This window comes from Megascapheus bottae, chromosome 24, assembly GCF_031878675.1.
Source record: "Megascapheus bottae isolate mThoBot1 chromosome 24, mThoBot2.hap1, whole genome shotgun sequence".
In the NCBI taxonomy this organism is placed as follows: Eukaryota; Metazoa; Chordata; class Mammalia; order Rodentia; family Geomyidae; genus Megascapheus; species Megascapheus bottae.
This window is the reverse complement of record NC_143532.1, coordinates 2,752,602-2,779,238: the sequence shown is the minus strand read 5'-3', so window position 1 is coordinate 2,779,238 and position 26,637 is coordinate 2,752,602. Positions and strand designations below refer to the sequence as shown.

The 26,637-nt window shown below is 49.1% G+C and overlaps 1 protein-coding gene across 1 annotated transcript; it reads left to right on the top strand.

Annotated features, from left to right (window-relative positions):
- Positions 1-7,451: 7,451 nt before the first annotated feature.
- Positions 7,452-9,266, top strand: Hsbp1 (heat shock factor binding protein 1). Its single transcript, XM_090357218.1, has 4 exons — positions 7,452-7,587; positions 7,743-7,809; positions 7,922-8,042; positions 8,992-9,266. Exons 1-3 carry the CDS (start codon positions 7,543-7,545, stop codon positions 8,038-8,040), a joined length of 231 nt encoding a protein of 76 aa, XP_090213344.1. The 5' UTR covers positions 7,452-7,542; the 3' UTR covers positions 8,041-8,042; positions 8,992-9,266.
- Positions 9,267-26,637: the final 17,371 nt, after the last annotated feature.

The following is a 26,637-nucleotide window of genomic DNA, read 5'->3' as shown; positions in this document are numbered from 1 at the left end:
CTACTTTTTCTCATGTGCTGCCATCATGCAGCTGTGTCTGTGGGTTCGTATTTGTATATGTATGAGTATCTGTATGTATATATACACGGTATTTATAGAGAGAGACTATTCAGGAGAAGCCTGGTTTTGAAAGGTTAGACAGAGGGTGAGGCACGATGTCAGCTAGCCCTTTTCAGCCCCTCACTGAGACACTTGGCCCCAGGACAGGCCATAGAGCGGTCGCTTTTGCACTGAGCAAACAGCCATGCAGGTCCACAGACAGGGAGGGCAGAGAAGGAAGGCCTTTCTCTTTCAAATGAGGACTACCAGTTCCCACTGCCACCAAATGCTGTGACCCTGAGCCCAGGTGACGAGGTGCAGGGCAAGGAATCTTGCCATCTGTGCCAAGAAAAGGGCTGAAATCTCTCGTGGCATCCCGAATCCATCGTCCCCGGTGCTTATGGTAGCGTGGATGGCGGTGGAGGGTCTCTCGCTCCTCGGTGTGTGTGTGATGACACACATCTTTATGTCACACGGACACAGGAAGGAGTCAACAGGTACCATCTTGTATACACATATACACCCACATGTATAGACATTGTACACACCCACCCTATCGGTTTCATATATACAGGCATAAAATAGAGTAAATACAGGTAGTTTTAAAAAGTACCCTTTTGTGTGACTCAACCACCGTCATTCACAAACCGGAAAATAAAAGATATTCACTATGTATAAAAAGTAATTGGCTTTTATTCCGTGAGCACATAATGGAAACAGGAAAAGTCAGTGCTTGCACAAGATTCTCTTCTCCTTGAAGAACTGTAAATGAACCGTTAAAGCTCACACCAAATTTTTCTATCGAATAAAACTAGTGACAACCTGTGGCTTTTGATTAGAGCTTGCCACAAACTAGGGTAAGGTAAGTGTCTTAGCATATTTTAATGCAGTTGCTTACTAAAGTTTTAACCATGCACACACATGTACACACACACACACACACACACACACACACGCTTCCTTATGCAATCTATGTTTGCCCTGTGCTTTTCAGTTATCCTTCTGTAGCAAATAGAAGTCACACGTTGTCTTTGTTGTAGTGAAATTATGCAGCTAGAGTTCCACATATTGTATTTGTTTCAATAGTAAATCTTTTTGGAAAATATAGAATGCAGAGATTTGTGTTTTTTTTCCATTTAAATAAATGGGTATTGGTGGTTAAAACCGCTGGACAGTAGTTTTTTTCTCTGATTTCAATGTTGCATCCGATGTCACCGAGGCCAGGTCTTGAAAGTTCACAGGGTGCACAGCTTGGCTCTGTGGGGTGAGTGGGTCTTTACAGATCCAGTCAGGAACACACACCTGCTTGTGAATGGGCAGTGGCCTCCCCTTCAATAAATTACAGATGTGATGGTCTCAGCTGTCATAATTGGCTGTGCAGCTGACAAGAGACTCAGACCATGAGCACTGGCCTGGTTTTGTAGACCACATTGGGGACTGTAAGAACTGAGACGTTCCTGGCATGGCTCTGCTCTTGAACAAGACGTGTGGCTTCCTCAGGAGAAGCACATGGTGGTGCCAGAACATACAAGAAATCCTCTCACCTCCCTCGTGCATCTCCCGCAGGCCGAGGAGCGGCTTTGGACTCCAGGTGAGGGCAGCCTGCCCTCTGGGTGAAGGGGCCATCACCTCATATTCCACGTGAGCTCGAACACCCCCAGGGAGAAGGAGTGTGCTGAATGACTGCTTGGTGAAGGACTCGGGCAGAGCCCGCCCTCCCCGCCTCTCCAGCCAGCATGCCGTCACAGCCCTACAAGTACATACCTGCTCAACCTGGCTGCAACTGATAGCACAGAACAAGCCAGACACACGGTACCCCACCCCTGTGCTCCCATTGACTTGGGGTAGAGGTTGGAGGAGACTTAGGAATGATATGTGACAGAGAGATATTATAGACACATAACAGATGATAGGTAAGCAACAGGTGATAGATGACAGATGATAGCCATAAGATGACTTTAGAAAGACCCTTTACAGAGGCCGAGAGTTTGGCCTAGTGGTAGAATGCTTGCCTAGCATGTACGAAGACTCGGGTTCGATTCCTCGGTACCACACACATAAAAAAAAAAAGCTGGAAGTGGTGCTGAGGCTCAAGTGGTAGAGCTCTAGCCTTGAGAAAGCCCAAGGACAGTGCTCAGGCCCTGAGCTCAAGCCCAGGACTGGCAAAAAAAAAAAGATCCTTTACAAAGAGATTTCACTAACATTTAGTCAGGGCCTCCCATGAGCCAAACACTTCACATATTTCTATGCATGTGTGTACTACATTACACACTACATGTAATTTACATGTCACTTGTAATTTATACTATTCATGGGACATTAAAATATATGTCACCTCAATCCCACAGATAGGACACTGAAACTGTCTAAGCTCACACCATCTTGTACAAGGTCTCACACCTGGGAAGGGCTGTGTGTGACAGTACTCTGGTACTTTTTCTGTTTACCTCAAAGTCAGCATCAGCTCTTGCATCAAGAACAAACTAATGTGTCTCTACCACCACAGAGCACTGAGAGTGCCATGGGGCATGGGGGTGGAGATGGGGGAAGGGGAGGAGGGAGGAGGGTGTCAGTGCCAGGTTGTGCTTACACAAATCTGTAAGGACAATGTAAACAGCAAAAGAAACCCAGACTTGCAAGTCAGAGTCCATGTGACTCCTTTCCCTCTTCCCTGGGCAGTCTGTCTCCAGGAAACTGCTGGTTTGAGTGAATAAATAGGAAACTGCTTCCTTGGCAGCCAGGCATGGAGACGCTAATTTGGAAAATTGCCTCAAATGAACATAAAAAGCATAAACTAACTACAAACCCAAAGCAAAGCAATTCAAGATGATCAGATCAGGACACCGCTGATCAGACCAGTCTCCCCCATCCCGCACTCCCTCCCCAAAGCCATTTCCTTTCTTCTGTAAACACAGCCTCAAAGCTGGGAGCTCCTCCTGTTTTCATGCCCATGTCATACATGAAGTGTGCCAGAGCACCCTGCAGAGGGACCAGCAGGACACCATCTTCCCACAGAAACCCCGCCAGGAGGGCTGGTACCTAAATACTGATGCTTCTCATTTAATACTGACACAGCTGGACAGTTTGCTGTCTACCAACCCCCCCCCACTCCACTCCTCAACAAGGTGTGTGTCCTATCCCTGCCCCTCCTCCTGCCAGCAGAGCCATACCCCCCCTACCCCTTTACCCTGCACGATTGCTCCATACAGAACGGGTACCCAGCTGGCAGGCTGAGATTAATAGGATCATTCAGAGGATATCCTAAGCAGAAAAGTTCCTGTGACCCTTCTTAACAGAACTGGGCATGGAGGCATGGCCTGTCATCCTAACTAGACAGGAAGCCTAACAGAGGGAGACTGCAGCCCAGGCGTGTGCCCTATCTCAAAAATAACCAGTGTAAAGGGGACTGAAGATGAGGCTCAAGTGGTAGAGCACCTGCCTACCAAGCACAAGGCCCTGAGTTCGAATACCAACACTGCTAAAGAAAGAAGACAGGTATCTGTCCTGGTGAACTTGATCCCTGAAGAGAGATGACCCAATGTTATTGACTTAGCACGGCTTCGCTAAGCCTCCCCTTGTCAAATCAAGAGGTCATGTAGAAAAGGATGAGCACAAGGGGTTATGACTGACAGCCTTTATTGTCTTTCACAGATAACCTTTCTCCTGAGAAGTTAAGGTCATCTTCCATGAGTGAAGGGGATAAAACAGCAGGGATAGGGAGCCTGGTAAGATCTGGAGTGGCCAATGAAAGGCCAGAAACCAGAGCCATCTAGGCCCCTAGAAGGATGACATCTGATGCCACCACTAGGTACCAGTGTCTCACAGCCTCCCGGGGCAGTAGGAGAGAGAACAAGCCCAGGGCTGGGGCCTAAAGAGTTGCATGCAGTGGCATGAGGGACAGAGAGAAGCAGGATGTCTTCAAGCCCTGCTATGACGCTTCCTGCTCCACTTATACAAGACCAGAGCACAGGACATCTTGTCACATCCAGACAACAGATCCAAAGAAGGTGCATCACCAAGGGCCTATCATGAACCAAAAAACTATCAATATAAGAACCATATGGGGAATGGCGCTGTGGCTCAAGGGGTAGGGCCAGTAGCCTTGAGCTAAAGAGCTCAGGGACAGCGCCCAGGCCCAGAGTTCAAGCCCCATGACTGACAAAAGATAAAAGGTCAGCTACTTTTATTGCTGGGTGTGGTGGCTCACACCTAGAATCCTAGCTACTCAGGAGGCTGAGATCTGAGGGTTGAGGTTCAAAGCCAGCCCCGGCACTAAAGACTGTGAGACTCTTATCTCCAGTTAACCACCAGAAGGCGCAGAGGGTCAAGGGGTAGGGCGGTAGCTTTGAACTGAAGAGCTCAGGGACAGCGCCCAGGCCAAGAGTCCAAGCCCCATGATCACCACCAACAACAAAAGAACCATATGAAGTTGACCTAAAACCAGGTCATCCTGCAAAAGAGAATTACAACATGTAATTTATCTAAATGGAGAAAAGGCTAAGAGTTAAGACAACTGTGCCATGAAAATGAAGGTAAAAATGAGTGTTGCTCCAAATATCAGCTTCAAGGTTAATCACTGGCACTTTACATATAATACAGTAGTTGTATTAATGAGACAATATTCAGTCCTGCACGTCATCCACACACAGTGGGATCAGTCCTGGTGATACTTAAACTAACGAAGCCTTTACACAAAACAGAGTTCAACAATTCTTAGCCTACACATAGACACAAAGTACCTCTCTTCTCTTCCAGTGCAAAAGCAAAAAGTTCTTTTGAGCTGTCACCATAATCACACTAGAATATAAAGAAATTTCCAACCAGAGTTTAAAAACCTTCAAATTTCCTAAGGAAAAACAGAAGGAATTATCTCCTGATAATAATTCATGGTCATTTGTTGCTCACGGCCACAGACCAGATCTTACCAGATCTATGCCAAGTTATATAGCCCAAAGTCAGAAGCCTAGGGCCCAACCTGGCTTGAACTACACCCTAAATGACTCTACAGCTTTATGAAAACTCGTTACAAAATAACTGGCATGGAACTAAGTACTTTATACAATTACTATATTGTTACTGTTAGGGGTTAAACTGTAAACCCCAGACAAGGTTCATTGAAATACTAACCTTTGGTAGCTAGAAATGGACATCATTTAGAAATAGGATCATCACACATATTTATGAGTTAAAATAGGTCATATGGATTAGGATAGGCCCTTAATCTAAAGTGATGTCTCTTTATCAGAATGGAAAGACAGAAAGGCAGAGGCCATGTGAAGACAGAAGCAGAAGTTATTGCCATTCATTTATAAGCTAAGGATTCCCAAAGATGCTGCCAATTGCCAGAAGCTGGAGAAGCAAGGTATGGGTACTTTCTCAAAAGGAGGTGACACCAGATTGATACTTCTAACCTGTGGAACAATAAATTTCTGTAGTTTGAAGTCACTCCATTTGTGATTGTTACAGAGACCTTAGGAAACACATACACCAGCCTTCAATCTCAATATATATGAGAACATTCTCAAGAAAACATGGCCATAACAAAAATTAATTCTTAGTAATATCCTCAGAGTCCTATAACCTCTGCTCCTAGGAAACATTTGTTAATGTCTAGAAAATGTTTTCCGTTGTCGTAGCTGTTGGTGAGCAGAGGGAACTACTGGGTACAGGTCAGAAATGCTAGGCTGGCAACATCTTACAGCCACAACAACAAAGAAGTATCTGACTTAGACTGCCAAATACTGCAGCTGTGGGCAAAAGACAATTCCAGAGTAATGGAAAAAGGAAAAAGGACAGTCAGAAAGCCCCTGTATCTTTTACTTCCTTAATCTGATTGGCTTCGTTCCTGTCTCTTACATCTTGTGTCTGCTTTCTCAAAATTATAATTACGTCATGTGTCTTCAGAGGCTCAAGTTAAACCCATTATGTCCATTTCAAATAGTCTTGTAAAGCCAAATGCCAGGTAGTGACAGCTGAAGATATCTCTATACATATAGCTGTACATATATGTGTATATATATTATATACATATTGTTTTGCACACATAGTGCAGGAAGGAAAATCTCTGTGTAAAGGAATGAAGGAGGGGGCTGAGGAGCTGAGGAGAGTCCAGGGAGGCCAGCTAGAGGTGACAGCTGAGGAGTGAGGAGAGGGGAGGCCAACTGGAGGTGACAGCTGAGGAGAGGCCAGGGGAGGCCAGTTGGAGGTGACAGCTGAGGAGAGTCCAGGGAGGCTAACTGGAGGTGACAGCTGAGGAGAGTCCAGGGGAGGCCAGCTGGAGGTGACAGCTGAGGAGAGTCCAGGGAGGCTAACTGGAGGTGACAGCTGAGGAGAGTCCAGGGGAGGCCAGCTGGAGGTGACAGCTGAGGAGTGAGGAGAGGGGCGGCCAGCTGGAGGTGACAGCTGAGGAGTGAGGAGAGGAGCGGCCAGCTGGAGGTGACAGCTGAGGAGAGTCCAAGGGAGGCCAGCTGGAGGTGACAGCTGAGGAGAGTCCAGGGGAGGCCAGCTGGAGGTGACAGCTGAGGAGAGTCCAGGGGAGGCCAGCTGGAGGTGACAGCTCAGGAGAGTCCAGGGGAGGCCAGCTGGAGGTGACAGCTGAGGAGAGTCCAGGGGAGGCCAGCTGGAGGTGACAGCTGAGGAGAGTCCAGGGGAGGCCAGCTGGAGGTGACAGCTGAGGAGAGGGGCGGCCAGCTGGAGGTGACAGCTGAGGAGAGGCCAGGGGAGGCCAGCTGGAGGTGACAGCTGAGGAGAGTCCAGGGGAGGCCAGCTGGAGGTGACAGCTGAGGAGAGGGGCGGCCAGCTGGAGGTGACAGCTGAGGAGAGGCCAGGGGAGGCCAGCTGGAGGTGACAGCTGAGAAGTGAGGAGAGGAGAAACCAGCTGGAGGTGACAGCTGAGGAGTGAGGACTGTGAGGACTCCCTCACCCCCCAGACTCCACGGGAGCCCAGCCCGGCCGCGTCCTCCGGGCCCCAGGGCGCTCCCGCACGCCGCCCTGAGCCCACCCACCGCCCTCCTCCCCACAGGCGGCCTCTGAAGATGGCTGCCAAACATGGCGTCCGCCTCCCCGGAAACAGAGCCCAGGTTAAGGAGTCCGCCGTGCCGCGAGCGTGGGCTCCGGGGTGGAGTGCCAGGCCAAAGAGCCCTGGGGCCGGCCGCGCATCCCGACTCGGGTCCTCCCTTCCCGAGGCCCAACGCGCCCTCCGCGGCCCACTTCCGGCGTGGTCTCGGTGTGCGGACGGAAGTGGTGGGCGGGGCCCCACGGGTGGGCGGGGCCCCACGGGTGGGCGGGGCCCCACGGGTGGGCGGGGCTCGCCTCGAGCGGAAGGCGAGCTTTCCGGGGTGTGGCACGGAACTACAGCCCCCACAATGCCCCGCGGCCCCGCGAGCCGCCTGTCACACCGCGAGAGCCGGGGGGGGGGGGGCCGGGGGCGGGGTGTCCGCGGTGACAAACGGAAGTGTCGCGGACGGTTTCCAGACCTTGGCCGCCAAGCTGGGAACCCGGGAGATGGCCGACACCGACCCCAAGAACGTGCAGGACCTCACCTCAGTGGTAAGGAGGACGCGCGGCGGCCGCGGAGGCTCCGCCGGGGTCTGACGGCGGGCGGCCGCCCCCTCCCCCCCCCCCCCCGGGCCCCGGCCCAGCCCCCGGGAACCGGCCGGGGAGGCCGGCGGGCGCGTTGACGGGCGGGTTCCGGCGCCCCGCAGGTGCAGACGCTCTTGCAGCAGATGCAGGATAAGTTTCAGACCATGTCGGACCAGATCATCGGGAGAAATATCCTTCCTTCCCGGGTGCGGGGCGGGCGGGCGGCGGGCGGGGCGGGGCGCGGAGGCCGGGGGCGGGGCGGGGCGCGGAGGCCCGGTGCGCGTTCCTTGATAACGGCCACTCGATGACATGAGCAGTCGCATCGACGACCTGGAGAAGAACATCGCCGACCTCATGACCCAGGCCGGGGTGGAGGAGGTGGAAGGCGAGCACAAGATTCCGGCCCCGCAGAAGAGCTGAAGGTGAGGCGGCGGCGGCGGCGGCGGCGGCGGGCCGCGAGCCGGGGCGGAGCGGGGCGGAGCCGGGGCGGGAGCCTGGAGTGGGAGCCTGGAGCGGGAGCCGGGGCCCTGAACCTCAAGCTCGCGGGCTGGCACCCGGGCTGACCCCGAGACAGCGCCTCGGCGATCACACGGGCGGCCTCGATGCCCGCCTCCGTCCCCGGGACCGGCCTCAGAACAGTGACCCACGCTGTCCACCTGATCCGCTGTAAGGACCATCGCCGTGATGAGCGGACCACGGCCGCCCTCGACCTTTACTCCAGGCGCGGCTCCCGAGAGCCTCCAGCTGCAGTCAGCCAGCCCGGGGGCCGCCGCCTCCACTGGTGTATGGGGGCAGAGACTGTGAAGGAGTTTCCCTCCCTGAGCCCTGTGTGACCCGAGGAGCAGGTGGGACACAGTGGGAAAGGTACGGGAGCCCTAGGGCGTTTTCCAGGCCTGCCTCGACCTGTTGTCGCTGCTTAGACCTTCCAGAGCAAACCGAGGGTCGGATGCTTGTGGGGCCTGGACTCACAAGTGTCTCGACCACAGACACATAACACAGTTAGGCTACAGGTATTGTGTCATCCTCACGCCTATCTGGAATTGATTTGGAAAATGTCCTGCCATCTTGAACTCGTGGAGGGGAGTGTCTCCCCGTGAGGATCCCACCAATCGTGACACGCAGACGACAGGATCGAAGATCGTCCAATATCATCAAGTGACTGGAATAATACAAGGCAAAAAATAGAAGTAGGGAGTGGATTCAGAAAATTTTCCAATAAAACACTTTCATTTTGGTAGAGAATTATGCACAGAAAATATATTTAAGTAACAGAAGATTCCAAAAGCATTATAATAGGTGCTTGTGTATCATTTTTATGTGTCCTCACATGAAGAAAGCCATGGTAATTGGGTTGTTTTTTTCTTCCCACAGGTTGCTACTGATATTTTCCATTGAAGTCTAGAGCATCATCTTCTAAGTCCAGGAAAAGCGAGTGGCTTTTGCACCTACCTACCCTGTGCAGCTGGGTTTCTATCCCAGAGCTCATTGCCACCGTGTCCTGTAACGTTAGTTTCTTGAGTATGCCCCCCACCAGGTTTCCCAAACATGGTGTCTTCATATCTGGGAACTTGGTCAGTTGTCTCCTAATTATTAAACACTGAAACTTTGGTAGTTCCTGCATAAAAGTTTTCCAAGTTTTTAGTGCATTTTGTGAAATCATTTTCTCCTGCCATTCTTGTGTAGTAATTGCTGTTTGATACAAGTTACTGTACAATTTTTATTAGATGGATAGTAACCCCTTCCATTGTTGGACGTGGTGACGTGAGACTTTTGTAGTTTACCGTTCTTTCATTCTCAGTACAGTGTGACTATTAAGTAGTTTGCTGACCATACTTGCAAAGGACTAAATGCATGTAAAGATTTTTTTATTCAAAAATACTGGCACTAATTACTCTATTGCCAAAACTCAGAATTGAGCCTGGCGTAAGCGTCAGTGCGTGCCGTCCGATGCTGAAGTCAGGCTCCCCACTGCCACTCGCTGCGCGAGCCCTTAGCCCACGGGAAGCGAGGCAGCTTGCCAGAGCCAGGTGCTCCTTTGTTAGCTAGTGCATGGGACTCTGGTTCTTCATCCAGATCTACAGACGTTACCATGAGCACCTGGCAGGATTTTAAATCTCAGTGGCCCTAGCCCTTCTTTTAACTACAGAGAGAAAGAGACTGGACTGACTCAGTGCCGGTCACATGGCTAGAAAACGCGGAGTGACTTGTAGGAGGCTCCGGTTTTTAAGTAATTTTTTTTTGCCAAAATTCTTCTAGAATATCAGTCTTGTTGTTGCTTCTGGAAGACAGAGACAGTCACTCACACTGAGATTGCAGTGTCCGGTGCTAAGAAGCCAGCATTGGCAGTCTGGAGGGAGAGCCAGTGACGGATACCCCGCAGTGCTGTCACACGTGGGGAGGGGCCTTTATTCAGGAAATATCCCAACACAGTCCTTGTTTGTACTGCGCAGAAACATCTATGTATAAGTCATCCGGGTTGTGCAGCGGCAAGGTTTGGATCAAATGAGTCGCATGGTTCCTCTCCAGCCAGTAGGTGGTGCTGTGGCCCCTTAGCATCCCAGTCTTGAGCTCCGGCCAGTCCGGCCAAAACCTGTGTGCAGAGCCTTCTCGAAGCCCCAAATGGCAAATGGCAGCTAGGACTGCTGGCAGCGGGGCTTAGGGTGGGGTTGGCTTCCTGGACCACAGGTTCCAGAGGCAAGTCTCCAACCAGAACTGTCTGCCATGAATAAAGGTGCCTGAAATCCTGCTACTGGAGCTTCCGGTGTCAAAAGTTTGTTTTGTGTTGCTGTTTTTTCAGGTGAAAATGCACAAGCCACATTACTAAGTAAAATTCCAGTAGAGTAAGTACTGGACTGGAAGGCGGGAGGAGGGCGGGGAATGCCTTTGGTGCTTGTCCCCAGAGGAGCCCAGGGACAGTTGATGGTCACAGTTCATGGGTTGAGAGCACATGTCTGCTGCAGAGAGCAGGGTCTGGATGGGGGCCTCTTGGCAGCAGACAGAAGCTCAAGGCTGGCCCAGGGAGGGGGGCTGACGCCACCTGCCAGTCCATGCCTTACTGCAGCCTCACCTTCCACCTGTAGATATGGAAGTGACCAGCCCATCTCCAGGCTTAAGGCCTTCACAGTTTGTAGCCAGGATGGGTGCTGTCCTGGGCAGGTAGAGAGCCACAGTAGGCAGGTTAGCGATGAGTGCCCTGGGCACAGCACAGCACACCCCAGCCAGAGTTCCCCCTGTGGGAATGCAGACCCCAGCCCCGCAGCAGGCGCCTCTCCTGCCCCTGACCCAGTCCTGATGGCGCCCCACAGGATGTCAGCAGGCCTCCTCCACCTTAAGCAGACACAAGGAAGCCTTCCTGCACTCATGTGCCAGCTGCATGTCAGGCTCATGGACGCAGGTGGGGCCTCAGCCCAGAGCCCCAACCCATGTTGCCTCTGGTTAATCCTGCTTTTGTCCAGCCACAGGACTTGAATGTATTGCATTACACATCAGGTACAACCACCATGTGACCACGTTAAAAAACAAGATTACATGAAGAGGTAACCAAGGCTCCCTTGCCTCTGAGTCCTGGGAATCTTACCCTACTTAGGGCTCTGTTGCTATGGCAACAGCACCTTCCAAACAGTCCACATAAGTGAACTTCCTACACAGTCTGCTCTGGAGTTGAAGCCATGGATGGACAACTCTGCTCTTTTATTTTGTACTTTGTGTTTTTCATTAGGATAAAATAGAGCAATTTGGGCAACTGTGTTGTCATAGCTAACCCTGAGAATTAGCTGGCAACAGTAATTATTCATAGCTAGTACCCCTTGAAAGTGAGACACTGTATTTAACTGTTTGTTCCATTTTTGTATGGTGAGTGTCCTTTTAACGAGAAGGAACCCAGGCCTCCTTTTCGGGATTGCCAGGATTTGAATGCAGTCCTCCAGGTGGAGCTTGCTGCCCGAGTAAAGGCAATCTGGCCATGGGGTCCCAGCTGGGACCTCTGGGAGGGGGTGAGACGAGATCACTGCCCTGTGATTGGTGATTGGGTCCTGGTGGTTCCAGGGGTGACGAAGGGTCACCCGAGTCACAGGTCCCTGAGCCACGTCCTCTGTGGCTTCTGCCTCCACTCGGCAGACAGGGATGGACAAGGACACTGGTGACACTTGCCATAATGAAAAACCAGACCTGGTTCAGCATGGCCTTCAGGGGCCCTGGGCCTGTCCCTCCCCTTGCGAAACTGGGGCATCCATTCCAATACAGCCCCCACCCCAGGCCCATCTTGTTGGTCCTAACAATACATACATCTTGGGGGTGGGGAACCATATTTTCAGTGATTTCCTGTTAATTATTTTTGATGCATGCCTAGCCAGTTATATTGATTCCCACATGGAGAATTCGAGAGGCCAGCCGGTCCCAGGCTGTGGGTCACAGGCTGGGCCAATGCTAAGATAATTGAAAAGGAACTGATGGTGAATTACCTGTTTGGCCTCTGAACCTAGACCTCCACTCGCAGTGCTTGGAGCTGAGCACAGAGCCCTTGCTCTGCCAAGACAAGAATCACTCGAAATCAATTTGCCTCTTATTAAAACGTGCTTCAGTAGAAAATCAACTCTTAAGCCAGCAAAGGCTAGCCCGTTGTTTTAAGCTTTCTTCGTGTTTCAGTTGATTAAAAGGGTTTTAAAGAGCATGGTAAATATTTTACCAGAAAAGTTCTCCAGTAAGGAGATTATCTATTGGAAGTTGGCAATTTATTAGTTCATTTGTCTTTATTTTCATGAAAGTATGTTCTTTTAGTCTAAGCTAGCTTTCCTCCTGTACCCTCTGCAGTTAAGCTGCAGGCAGATAATTCTGTAATATATACATGTATTTAAATATAAGCTAACTTGTAAAAATCATAAGATTATTTTAAATTTCAGGAATGATAGTCATAAAATTACATTTTTAAACATGTTGGGTCTCGCCCGGCATCAGTGATTCATACCGGTAATCCCAGCTCCTCTGCTCATTTGTCTTTGAGATGGAGTTGCAAACAGCCCATTCTCTGCAGCTGAATGCTGCACCCAGCTCTGCTCTCTCCACATTGGTTGTGTCCATCTGAGAAATGCAGGGTCCCTGCATTGCAGACCGCACTGGAGTCTGTCCTCTCCTCGGGCTGCCCTGGCAAAGTGCACAGGCAGAAGCGGAGGCCCAGAACTGCAGGCCTCGCTCCCTCCAGCGTTGCTTGCTCCCCACCTCTCCCACTCTGGGTGGTTACCAGCTGTGACAGTGACCAGCCTTGCTCGGCTTGCAGCTGCCTGGCTCCACCAGCCTCCATTAGCACGGCCATCTCCCTCTGAGGGTCCCCTCTTGTCCTCTGTGTGTGTGACTGTCTTAGCCTCTCATCAGGACCTGACTGGGATGGGGCCCACCCGAATAAGGTTCTGCTGACCCTGCTGGGCCCTGTGTGGGCCCCTGGTGCCTGCAGGCTGTGGGCAGCACCCGAGAAGCACCAGGTTACTGGAAAGCCTCTTGGAGGCATCAGCCACGCTCAGGGTCTGCGTGACAATATGAAGTCCCTGCTAATGTCCCCAGACCATGTCTGTCCCTCTCCTGTGTGCCCAAAGTGCCTGAATCTGGCTCCTCAGCTGCTTCCCTTGGCGCCTCCACTCCATAGAGAACCAGCCCTGTTAGTCTCAGCTTATGGGTGTCTGTCTATACCCAAGGCACCTGTGGTTGTCACCAGCCTGACATCCTTCCTGCTTCTGTGCTGAGACTCCACGTGTCCTTTCTCCTCCTGCCCCTCAAGAGCCCCTCACCCCATCCCTGCACTGCCGTTGACATGCTTTCTACATGAGACCATAACCAGTGGCTCAAGTGGTAATTTCGTTTGGAAAAATTAAGACGACTTGTTTTTCAAAAGCAAACAAATTGGAAATGAAATTAGGTCTCAAAGTCATTTGAGGCCTTTACAACTTGTTTGCCGGAAGTAATCGTTGTGGAGCTTCAACTTTAGTCATCAAAAAGACACTTCAGGAAAGCTGAGAATTGCAAAATAAAGAGGGAAATAATATATTTCAGTTTGAGTGTTCTCCCTAATGTTTTATTACAAACATCTTCAACAGATGTAAAGCTGGAAGGTTTTCTCAGTGAGCAATTGCACGCATGCCACTGGATTGGACACTCACACTGTGGACAGAGCTGATGGCCAAAGCCCTGCTCCAGCCACCCCACCAGCATTCCTACTACCCTCCAGCAGGCACCCCTGGGGCCTCCCTCTGGCCTGCTTGTCTCTGAGTCTTGATTGTGACCCCAGACCTCGGGTTCATTATCTGCCTGGGCCTTCCTGCCCAATAACAAGTTGGAAAGCTTGCCCTTAGGGCCGGGATGTAGCCTAGTGGTAGAGTACTTGCCTCGCATGCATGAAGTCCCAGGTTCAATTCCTCAGTACCACATTCATAGAAAAAGCCAGAAGTGGTGCTGTGGCTCGAGTGGTAGAGCCCTTGCCTTGAGAAAGCCCAAGGACAGTGCTCAGGCCCTGAGTTCAAGCCCCAGGACTGGCCAAAAGAGAAAAGGAAAGAAAAGTAGGCTTGCCCTAAACACTCAGTGAATGACAGGAGCTGTGCCAGGCCTGTACCACTCTGGCTCCTTCCTGGCTACTCAGAGTCACCAAGACTGTGTGTGCAGACATGCCCCCACCTGCAGAAATGCTGACATTTTCTCCAAGTCCTTCCTCTCCAGGCAGGTCCCAGCCCGAGAAAACACCTGCCTCAAAAAGCATGTGCTTCCATGAGGAGGGGACAAGACAGACATGCATTTCAGAAAGCCCTAGAGGTGTCGCCATGCTGGGGTGAGGTGAAGCTCGCCATGCTGGGGTGAGGTGTGGCTCAAACCCACAGCTCTCACAGCAGAAAGCCACCTGACATGGCAGATCGGTGCACGATGCAAATTCGGGACTTCCTTCCAAAATACATTAAGAATCTCAGGATGGCAAAGCATCCAGCCACCCTCCCCACTTCACCCCCTCCCTGGCTCACAGCTCATGGGCCTAGAAGGTCATTTGGCAACTGTAAGCCTCTGAGTCAAGTTGCCACCTAGAGAAAAGCTGCTTTTACTAAACTCTGGGCCTGTGTGGATGGAGAAAACATCGTGGGTGTGAAAAGCTGAGGCTGCCCATGGAGAAGGGAAAGAGAAGAGGGGAGGGGAGGGGAGCAGGGCCTGTGCATGAGGGATGCTGTTAACCATGGGTGCCAGCAGAGGGCAGCGTGGCACAGCTAAGACCCCAGGAGCCCTGTCCCGCCCCAACCTGGGAAGGGTGGCTGGGAGTCTTCAAAATTGACTCCTAGTTTTTTCCAAAACTAAATAATTTAAACACACACACACACACACACACACACACACACACACACACACACACACACACACACACGGGGAATAATGCCTAAAAGATATGGAATCGGCCTGCAAAAAAGGAGCCCAGTGTGAAGTCGGTACTTTCCCAGGATCCATCACCTCTCCTCCTCACCCCCTCACCAGGAAGGGAGGGCTCCCCTGATCAGGACTTTGGGGTGTCAGAGGGAAGGAGAGGTGGGGGCTACCTCACCCACAACCCCCAAGCCCCCTTCTCTGCTCCCCACCCACCCAGCTCTTGCATAAAACCCAAATCACTGGATAATGGCTTCTCTCCCTGGCCCTCATCCCCCCTGCCCTTGTCCTGCTCACCTCATGCCTGGCTCGTTGGTTCTTTGATGACTCTTGCAGTGTCATCCAGAAATAGATTATGAGAAGAAAATCGTGTGTTTAAACAGAAATCCTAATTTTCTGAAAGGTGGTGGATAAACACTCCGAATGCATCGGAAATCAGCAGATCTTGTTGCTTAAAACTGTGTCTCAGTTTCTTTATAGGAGCCAAAAATATTGCTGTCTGCATCCTTTCCAGAAGCTTCTCTGTGTCACAGTGGTGCAGCCTTCCTGTCTCCCCAGAGGTCCCTCGGGGAGCAGGGGGTACAGATCAGCTCCTTGTTCCACAGATGATAACAGCCCAACCCCTTCACATAAATACCTTCTCCAGGTAAGCCCACCCCCAAGATTGCAGAATCAGGAGCAAGAAGACCACTGTTCATTAACCTAGGTTTTTAAACTAGGTATTGGGGCAATTTGTTACACAGCATTGACTCACTGCCCTTTTACAGTAGATGCTATCTGTTTAATAAAGGAATGTATCCGTGATGACAGGAGAGAAGCAAGCAATTCAGGCCAGGAAGGAAGGAAATCTGAGAAGGAAAGAAATCTGAGGATCAGTTCAAAGCCAGCCAAGGCAGAGCAATTCATGAGACTATTATCTCCATTTAACCGCCAAAAAAAATGCCAGGGGTGGGGCCAGGAGTTTGGCCTAGTGGTTAAAGTGCTTGCCTAGCATGCATGAAGATCTGGGTTCGATTCCTTGGTACCACATACATAGAAAAAAGCCGGGAGTGGTGCTGAGGCTCAAGTGGTAGAGCTCTAGCCTTGAGAAAGTCCAAGGACGATGCTCAGGCCCTGAGCTCAAGCCCAGGACTGGCAAAAAAAAAAAATGCCAGGGGTGGAAGTATAGCTCAAAGGCTAAAGCCAGCCTTGAGCCCAAAAGCAAAGGCACAGGACACAGACCCTTCATCAAGACCTAATACAAGCAAAAAACAAACAGACACACCTAGGCCATCCACTAATACATTTGGGGGAATTATAGTGAAGTTGATATGTCTCTTTCCTTCAATCATAGATTTAAAAAAAAGTGTCAACTGGGATCACTGATGGTAATTTTAACTGTATGGGATTCATTATCTTTATCATGTATAACAGAAATCATAATTTTCCAGCTGTGTTAAGCTCTTCTTATTCCTGAGGTCCAACCAGAAGGCAAAAACACTGCTTCAAAGCCTGAGAATTATTCTCATCTTCTCAGATTTCAGCTTCCAGACAGAGCTGAGAAGACAACGCTGATTAATTAATTCAAGTGTCCCCATTAGAATTTTCTCATTTGCCTAACTTGCTAGACTCTCAACATATTGGAAATTCAGCCCCATAGTTAAGTCTTGGGGATTTATACAGCATAAGCATTTGGTAATCAGCCACCATAAAGCTAAGTTGTCTTTTCTTTTTTAAGAAGTGATTTTCTAGGGCTAGTAAGGAAGAAAACAGGAAAGAAAAATAAATGGGCCAACTTCCTCATTTTTCATATTAGAAGGTCAGTAAACAGCTTCTGGACTAAAAGAGTCCAGTGGAGGAAAGAGACTCCTCTGCTCCCCAGGTTTCACCTTTGCAGACTTTAGAGAGATAGAGAGGTTTCCCTTGTGTGTGTTTGTGGGCTTTTTTGTGTGTTTGTGTCTTTAGTCAAAGGTCAAAACAATTTTAGTTCAAGGTATTACGCCAAAACTCTGGAGACCAGAATCTGAACACATTGTTTAAGAAGCCACCACAATCCCAGCAGGAATGGGATGGATGGAGCCATGGGGCAGGGCCCTGTAGCTCCTGGCGGCACTGGGCCACAGGTAGACATGGCCACCTGTCTGGCACTAAGACCACAGAACCCCTCTGAGGACGAAGGTGGCACCTCCCTTCCTTCAGAGGCTCCCAGCCTCAGCGGGGCCCCAGGGCCACTTCTGCACTGGTCCTCAGAACTCAACTCCCATCCTGACTTGGGATGAGACCCAAAGGCACGAGAGAAGTCCTGTGATCCTGGTTTCCAGAAGCTTTCCGAAGCAGGATGTGACAGATACACAACTGCAAAGGAGAAGGTGGAGGAATCGTGGACCACACACACGTAAAAGGCATGGCACACAGAAAAGTGCTCTGCCTAGCCAAGGATCCAATTTCTTTTCTTTTGAGGGAAAACTCCAGAGAATGAGCTGATGAGGTTCAGGACACATCACCCCAAAATGGGGCTGCAGAAGAACAGAGAGAACACTCTAGAGAGGCCACTGGAGCAGAAGAGCGATCCCTCCAGACAGTGTAGACACGGAAGCTAAGAAATCCCCTTTTGGTAATTGGGAAGGGGTTGTGCCCTGCCCCTCAGCCCATGGAGAAGGTGCCCACTCCCACCTGCTCTCCTTCCCTTGCTCCCAAGGCTTCCCACACACACAAACAGATAAAAGAGATACTAGAGCGGGGCGTGGTGGCTCACACCTGCAACCCTAGCTACTCAGGAAGCTGAGATCTGAGGATTGCAGTTCAAAGCCAACCCTGGGCAGGAAAGTCTACGAGACCCTTTAATTAACCACCAGTAAACCGGAAGTGGTGCTATGGTTCAAAGTGACCGAGTGCTAGCCTTGAGCAAATAGCTCAGGGACAGTGCCCAGACCCTGAGTGCAAGCCCCACGGCCTACAAAAATATATAAAAATAAAATCAAGAAAAACCTCAATGGTATTGCAAACTACAAATGTATGTGGTGGGAGTTCACATTTCTGTAGGACCTGCTCCGTTTCCTGTGGAGCCCTCATCAATTTGACAGCCCCCCACTACAGGTCACACCCGGCATGGCTCAGAAATGCTCAGTTTCTCCCAGTTCTGCCCCCCTTTTCCTGAGATCACCCCCCTCTTGGCTTGGGGAACAGTCCATGGTGCTCTGACAACAGAGGAAAGCTTATCTCACACCCCTCCCCAAGGTGACCCTTTGCTGTGGGTCCCTGGGGGCCTGGAGCCCCGTTGGTCTTCATGGAAAAAAACTGCCATGGTGCACCAACATGCAGCCTCATAGAAGGGGCCCAGGGATGACCGCTTTCACTTGGAGAAAGCTCTTACCTTGCAGTCAAAAGCCTTTTAAGAAATAATCTTGGGGGGGGGCTGGGAGTTTGGCCTAGTGGTAGAGTGCTTGCCTAGCATGTACAAAGACCCGGGTTCGATTCCTCGGTACCACATACATAGCAAAAAGCCAGAAGTGGTGCTGAGGCTCAAGTGGTAGACTCTAGCCTTGAGAAAGTCCAAGGACAGTGCTCAGGCCCTGAGCTCAAGCCCAGGACTGGCAAAATAATCATCATCATCATCATCATCATCATCATCATCATCATCATCATCATCTTGGGGAAGATAAGAATAGAATATCTGGTCACCTTGCATAGCTCAGGAAAGGCTGAGCCTCCATCCAAAAAGCTCTCATTAACATCCAGTCACCACAGCAATGAGCACTCGGATGGAGGAGAGAGAAACAAAGGTGAAGGCCTCCTCTGAAACCAGCCTGGGTTTTACCTCTGCTCCAGCTCAGCCAATATCCATCTGATCAGGCATCTACTGGAAGTTTTAGTTTAGGATGGTTTTTTTTTTCCTTTTTGGTAATCAGGAGAAAAATTGATTATCAAAATTATAATTAAGAGCTGGGAAAATATGCAACAATTTGGCCGCTTCATTTAACACATTTCAGGTTAATTGCATGATTTTACTAACGAAGAAATTTGCATGAGCCTGTTCAGTACTGATATTTGGCTTATTTTGTAAGGAATGTGCTGGCAGACAGATGATGTCACTAGTGGTGGGTTTAGGATAGAAAAGAAAAATGCAAAATCATCACCAGGACAACCAAAGAGACCCCTTACAATATGCCTGTGATCTGAGTTAGTATCCTGATTTTCAACCTTAAATTACACTGCTTAGATTCTATTTCACAGAGTTGAATTCTGTTCTAATCTTAAAAAAAAAAAAAGTCTAGACGCCTCCAGAGTAAGTAGAAAAAACTTCTATTAATTTATTCTTTGATGATGGTGGGGTGATACCAAGGTTTTGAACCCAGAGCTTCAGAGATATGGCTCAAAGTGGTAGCATGCCAGCCATAAACTCAGAGCTCTGGGCTTGCTAAGCAGGCGCTCCACACTTTGAGCCAAGCCTCAATCCTTAAAACTTGAAAAGATCTGTTAGAACATATTTCACTAGCCAATTCTCCCTACAGGTAATCACAACTTGTGTCCATTTTCAAAAAATTTTTTTAAAAATTATTCTTGGGCCAGGAGTTTGGCCTAGTGGTAGAGCGCTTACCTAGCATGCACAAAGACCCAGGTTCGATTCCTCGGTACTACATACATAGCAAAAAGCCGGAAGTGGTGCTGAGGCTCAAGTGGTAGAGCTCTAGCTTTGAGAAAGTCCAAGGACAGGGCTCAGGCCCTGAGCCCAAGGCCAGGACGGGCAAAAAAAAAAAATTATTCTACCTACACATGGTAGCACACATCTGTAATCCCAGCACTCAGGAGTCTAAGGTAGAAAGGGTGAAAGTTCAATGCCAGTCACGGCTACCTACTAAGATTCTGTCTCATAAAAAAAATTAATTCATTATAATCAATGTGGTTCTAATAAAATTATAAAGAAATTAGAAACATTTCTAGACATAAAAGAAAATGACAACACCATTCATGCTCTCCTACTCAAAGATCATCACTGCACAAGTTTCAGATTAGTCTAGATACATTTTTGGTTTTTTGCCAGAATGGATTGGATCACTTTATATGTAGCTTTTCATTTTATGAATATATTTGTCTTTCTGGTGGTGTTACTGATGCTTGAATTCAGGGCCTGGAGCTTGTCAGGAAGGCCTACCACCTGATTCACACTTCCAACCCTGAATAACAGTACACAGACAATGGTTGCAGTAAGGAGGGTTACATAGCTGCCAAAGTCACTCTGCTCGTGGTTGACTGTGGGACCCCCATCTTCTAATATTGTTCCCTTTAATTGAAGAATGTATTCAGGCTCAGAAAGAATGGAGTGGCCAGAAGAATGTCCCAGTTCTGTGTGCCCCACAGATGGAGTCGCTCACAGCTGTAGGCCTGATCATAACAGCCTCTGTCAGGAGGTCTCCACATTAATTACCGTCATTGAAGAGACATTATCTATATTTACATAATAGCTTCCCAGGTTTGGCTGGCTGGGAGTCAAGCTAACAAATTTGTAGCTATTAAGCAACACAAATTGCTCTGATACAGATTAAATCCTGCAAATGGAAAATCTTGCCTGTTTAAGAAGTGGCTAGAACCCAGAGCAATTAGCGTCTGATAATGTGCTCATGTTGAGATACACACATGCAGCTCTCAGTGTCTACCTTAATGTCTTAAGTGAGAAAGGCTGGTGGAGGTGCCATAATGGAGTTATGCATATGTATGTGACTGTGTAGTTTTGCAGAATGTGCAAGGCTGTGCTGGGAGCTCGTGGCTCCCACCTGTAATCCTAGCTACTCAGGAAGCTGAGATCTGAAGATCAAAGTTCAAAGCCAGCCCAGGCAGGAAAATCTGAGAAACTCATCTCCAAGGAACCACTGAAAAGCTAGAAGTGGAGGAAAAGCTAGAAGCTCAAGTGGGTACAGAGCTAGCCGAGAGAGAGAGAGAGAGAGAGAGAGAGAGAGAGAGAGAGAGAGAGAGAGAGAGAGAGAGAGAGAGAGAGAGAGAGAGAGAGAGGGAGAGAGAGAGAGAGAGAAGTTGTGCAACAAAATTGTCCATGTGATTTGGACTTCTGTCTTGATGACCCCATCCCAGCAGCTGGGGTCTCTACCCTGGGCCGGCGCCTACTCTGGGGGCCGTGTCTTGTGTTCACTGGCAATTCCCCCAAACGAGGTTATGCAGAAAGCGACTGAATAAGAGACCAGTGCTGCCCCCCCCCCGCTACGGTGCTAGTTCACTTAATGAAGCCATAGTGGGGGACCCCAGCAGCCATCTCTTCCTGTGCCTTGACTGGAGGCCTGTCTAAACAGTAAGTCAGCCACAAGGCCCAGACAAAGGTCATGGGAAGGCATGCCACCACAAACAACTGGATGGAGAAGGTCATCAGGTTCTCCCTGGTTTGGAAATCACTTAGAACAAGCCAAATGGTCAAAAATATTTGGGGAAGGGGAACCTAGCCTCCCTGGTTACTCAGAGCTTTGGCCTGAAGTTAAAGCCTGGATAAGTTTGCTTATTGGTTTAACTGTTTATTTTATACAGGTTGTTTAATTGTTATTATACAGGTGTTGTACAGAGGTGTTACACTTACATAAGTCAGGTAATCAATATATTTCTTTTTAGGCAATGTCGCCTCTTTCCTCTCTTCCACCTGCCCAGTTTTTTAAGTATATATAGAATCAGGCAATATTGAGTGTAGTACTTTGCAAAATGAATATGATTTAAAATGTAGACTATTCTCCAGATTTCTTAGTCAAAGCCATAAAGGACAAAATTCATTTGGGGTAGTGCCTGAGCTTCTAGCTGTAGTAAAAACTGAGTAAAAAATATGGAGAAAAATACATAAGTCAGAACGTAGTTCTTGCCAACATTGCCATTGAAAAAGGCTCCAGAAACATCCAACGCTGGAAGGAACTGGGACTAGAAGAAAGCCGTGTGGGTGGCTTTCTATACAACTCGTGGAGAATGCTTTTTTTCTTTCTTTTATATAACAAAAAACATGTCATCACTAACGGTATTTGCTAGATTCTGTTTCAGTGAAGAAATCCACAAAAGACTGCTTGTGTGAACCATTAAGTGGATCAGAAAATATATAGTCTCAGTCGTCTATTACTTTTTTAAATAAGAATACTCTGTATTACAGAGGACTGCACACGCGCAGCTGGTGTGGGATGGAGTAGAATAGAATAGAAGTCGCTGAACCATGGTGGTAGCTACTCAGGAGGCTGAGATCTGGGAATCTTTGTTCAAAGCCAGCCTGGGCAAGAGAGTCCCTGGGACTTTTTTCTCTTTTTTTTAAATTTCAAATCAGGTTTTTTTTTATTAAAGAATTTATTAACATTGATGTTTACATCATATTTCAAATGACTTAACAAACAAGTACTCAAGAAGGGAATCTATATACAATCACTGGCACTTAGATTTTAGAACATAATCAAAATCAGGCTGAAGGTTTGTATGTCATACATACATAATAATCTATGTCATAAAACATTATGTCTAGAGAGTCTTAAATGTCTATGTCTATCTAGTTGTGTTTATATTTCCAGTACCCAGTACCATGTCCATAAGCATTGGCTATGCAAATATTGAGTCCTCGCTCTTGTACTGTTTGGATCTAATAACTGCATATTCCCTGAGACTCTTATCTCCACTTAACCACCAAAAACCTGGATGTGGAGCTGGTGGCTCAAGTGGCAGAGAAGAAAAAGCTAAGAAGAGTACAAGGCCCTCCACACAAACCGCATGAACCAACACGATGGCGTTTTGTGGAGGAACCCTGACCTCTGACCTCCAGTGAGGAGAAGAGCCCCTCCCATAACCCAGCAACTCCACCCAGCAAAATATGCCCAAACCGTTGTGTTCATTTTTCCTCTTTCCTGGGGTATCACGGATGAATTCTATAAAGACAGAGTTAAACTGTTTTCAAGGCAAAGGATTTGAGGTTTCGATATACGCATCACCCAATGGAGCTCATTAACACACTCATCATCTGCGCATCTGTTGTTTTCTTTCAAGCCTAGGGTATCATCTTGCTAATGATGGTCTCCGTCCTGTAAGGGGCCTCCAGAATTTATATATCCTCACAAGCAAAACCTCACACCTGTCACCCAAGTCTTTCTGTTCTTCCCCCTTCAGCTCTTGCCACGCACTCTCTGCCTCTGTGCACTTGACTTCTTTAGATGTCTTGGTACTTGTAGTATTGTTGAATCTGCCTTATTCGATGGAGGGTTCATTTATGTTGCTGCAAATAGCAAGATTTCCTGTTTTGTTTATTTCTTTATTTTATTTATTTATTTATTTGCTGGTCCTGGGCCTTGAGCTCAGGGCCTGAGCACTGTCCTTGGACTTCCTCAAGGTTAGAGCTCTACCATTTGAGCCACAGCACCACTTCCGGCTTTTCTACGTATGTGGTACCAAGGAATCGAACCTGGATCTTCATGCATGCTAGGCAAGCACTCTACCAGTAGGCCAAACTCTCGGCCGATTTCCTGTTTTTTAAGGCCAACTATTATTCCACTGTTTTATATACATATGCATGTGTATGTATAGATTCACATACACATATATAATACAAATAAAGATGTATATATAAATGACCTGTCACAATTGTTGCATCCATTTTTTCATGTATGTATCCATTTTTCAAGGCATCACAATTTTTTCATCCATTTACCTCTTGATAATAGTAGAATGGAATTTTTCTGTATGTTGACTATTGTGACTGAGGCATTTTCTTGTGTAACTTCAGAGCATCTTACCTTACAGTCAGTCTTAGAGGAACAGGGCTCCGGTTTCCCATTGCTTATTTAGTTATGAGTTTTCAGTATATGGCCCTTACTCATAAATTCTTTCCCATAACTAACTTCACGAGTGGTTTTATCATTCATGGGTAGTGAATTTTACCAAATGCCTTATCTCAAACCCATGAGAGAAATGTGTATTTAAGATGACTGTCATTTTGAGCCTTTCTGTTGTTAATGCTTTCTGTATTTGATGGATTTGTGGGTTTTGAGCCATTCTTATATCTCAGAGATAAAGACGTGATCCTGGTGAGTTCCGTTTGAATGCATGAAATTGAAAGTGACTGCATCTGTTTGTGTGAGATATTGGCCTCTAAATGGTTTTTTTTTTTTCTTGTGGTAGCCTCTAGCTTTGCTATAAGATTGGAAGTGTTCCCCTTTTTCTACATTTTTTGCGGGGGGGGGGGAAGAGTTTAGGAAGTATTAATTGTTCTTTGAACATCTGGTAAAATTCACCCATGAGACCATATGGCCATTGTAAAACAATTCTGTACTTTTCAAGGGCACCCAGAATAAACATTAAACACCTTTGAAGAGATACAATGAAGGGGGATATTTTTGTAAGTGACAAACTTGGGTGTCTCAGTGATAAGGTTGTGTTCAGAAACCAGATTTGCTAGATGCCAGTGGCTCACACATCTGTAATCCTAGCTTTTCAGGAGGCTGAGATCTAAGGACCAAAGCTCAAAGCCAGCCCAAGTAGGGGACACTGTGAGACTCTTACCTCCAATTAACCAGCAAAAAGCCAGGAAGTAGAAGTATGGAAGTGTCAGCCTTGAGTGAAAAAGCTAAAGGACAGGGAGTTCAAGCCACAGTACTGACAGACAAAAGATGCAAATGTTCCTCTCTCCTGGTCCTCCCCCGTCCCCAGGCCTGGAAGGGAAAGACCTCTGTCAGGGTCACATGCTGGCTTCACTGACTTCTCAGAACAGGGACTTGTGTGTTAGGACAGGGATGAAGAACCCTCTCCCGGTCTCCCTCATGACCGGGAGCCTTCGTTTTGTGCTGCAGTAGCACCCTCTGCTGGAACTTGTGGCTTTTACTACACACTTTTATTAAGAACAAGTAAAAACCGGACCTAGATCTGAGGGTCCTGCATTCTCCAGTGTGTAAGGCGTTTCCAAAAGTTGAGATGTCTGTACTCTCTGACCCCTCTCCTGAAATTCAGAATGGTTTGGAAAGGGCCTAGACTGACATTTTTAAACCCAAGTGGGGGAGGGGGGGAAACAGGCACTGGTAGTTCATGTCTGTAATCCAAGCTACTCAGGAGCATGAGTTCCAAGGATTGCAGTTTGAAGCCAGACAGGACAAGAATGTCTATGAGACTCCTATTGCCAATTAATTAGCAAAAAGTCAGAAGTGGAGCTGTGGCTCAAGTGATAGTGTGCCCAGGCCCTGGACACAGGACACTTTGATTTTATTGCCATTTGGAACCAAATTCGGCCTTAGTTACCGTAAAGAAAGGCAGGTCATTGTTTGCAGCTTTGTGGAGCTATGAAAGTTAAATGAGTTTACCCGAAGCTTTGGGGATGATGCCTAATCACATTACAAGCAACCCTACGCCTGAGGATTATCTGCTGCCAACAGACGCCAGAGTTCTATACTAAAACACTGATTTCTCCTGGGCATTTCTTGATGCAAATAAAACCAACCTTGGAAGTTGCAATCAGTTACTACAATCGATTCCTCTGATTGCTGTCACAGGTGAACTCCAGTTGTGGGGGGGGGGGCGGTAAAATAGCATGCGTTTATGGTTCTCTCCTCCTGGAGTCCACAAGTCTGACCCCCCCCCCTCCAATGACTGGGGTAAAAGGGGGCACTGACAAGCCGAGATCCAGGGGAGAACCCGGCCTGGTGCCTGTCTTTGCCTGCAGAGGGAACCCGAGAGCCAAGTCAAGGAAGGTCTCGGTGCGCGTTCTGTAAGTGGTAAATGTTCCAGCCAGGTGGCAGGTCTGCATTCGCTTTCTGCATTATTTCCGAAGAGCTGCTTCAGTGACTGCGCCCCCTCCGTGGTGCAGGGGTCCCCGCACCCTCTTTCCTCAGTTATATGGAGCAGACGTGACGCGTGGCCGTCGACGTGCCTTCGTTGGACTCTGTGCCGAGTCTTCATCCGTTTTCCATGGAGTTGCCTTCTGCGTGTGACTCGTAGGAGCTCTTCACATACTGCGGGTACCCGGGCACACTGGCCTGGTTTGTGACTCCTCCTGTCCTCCCGAGCTTGGGGTCACCTTGTCCCCACGATGACCCCCGTCAACACGAGGGCCTGGCCGCCAGGCCTGGGCCCTCGCTCGGCTTTCTGGCTCAAGGCTGGCGTGGTACACTCGAGCCGCACCTCCGCTCCCTAGTTTTGGGGCGAATCTGCCTTCTAAGTTCCACTTCTGCATCCCCGCCAGCCCTCTTCCGACTGGCGTGAGGTGGAGGCGCCGTCCGCCCAGTCCGCCCAGTCCGGCCGGTTCCACTTGGGATCACGAGCCGGGGCGGTCAGGGCCTAAGCGTGGGAAGGGGGGCCAGGCTGGGAGCTGGGGCGGGAGCGGAGCGCACTCCCACCCACCTGCCCGGCCCGAGGCCTGGGTCGGATCTCCAGAGCCCACGGGTCTGCACGCCCGGGGGAGGGGGGAGGAAGCCTCGGGGGTCAGGACAGCCGCGCAGAGCGGGCGCCGCGGCGCCGGGCCCCGGGACCTTTGGCAGCACTTGGCCGCTGGCCGGCCCGCCGGGCCCGCCCCGCCCCTCCCGCGACCCTCCCCTCTGATTGGTCGCTGCCATGCCCGTCCTCCAGCCTCAGCCAATAGCGCCGGCGCGCTCCGGAAGCCGGAACCGGAAGTGCCGCGCCGCACCACGGCGCCGCCGGGCTCTCCCCTCGGCGCAG

Coding starts and splice junctions, on each gene's coding strand:
- Hsbp1 (XM_090357218.1), top strand. CDS start 7,543: ATGGCCGACACCGACCCCAAGAACGTGCAGGACCTCACCTCAGTG. Junction 7,588..7,742: donor TGCAGGACCTCACCTCAGTG/GTAAGGAGGACG, acceptor GGCGCCCCGCAG/GTGCAGACGCTCTTGCAGCA. Junction 7,810..7,921: donor GGACCAGATCATCGGGAGAA/ATATCCTTCCTT, acceptor GATAACGGCCAC/TCGATGACATGAGCAGTCGC.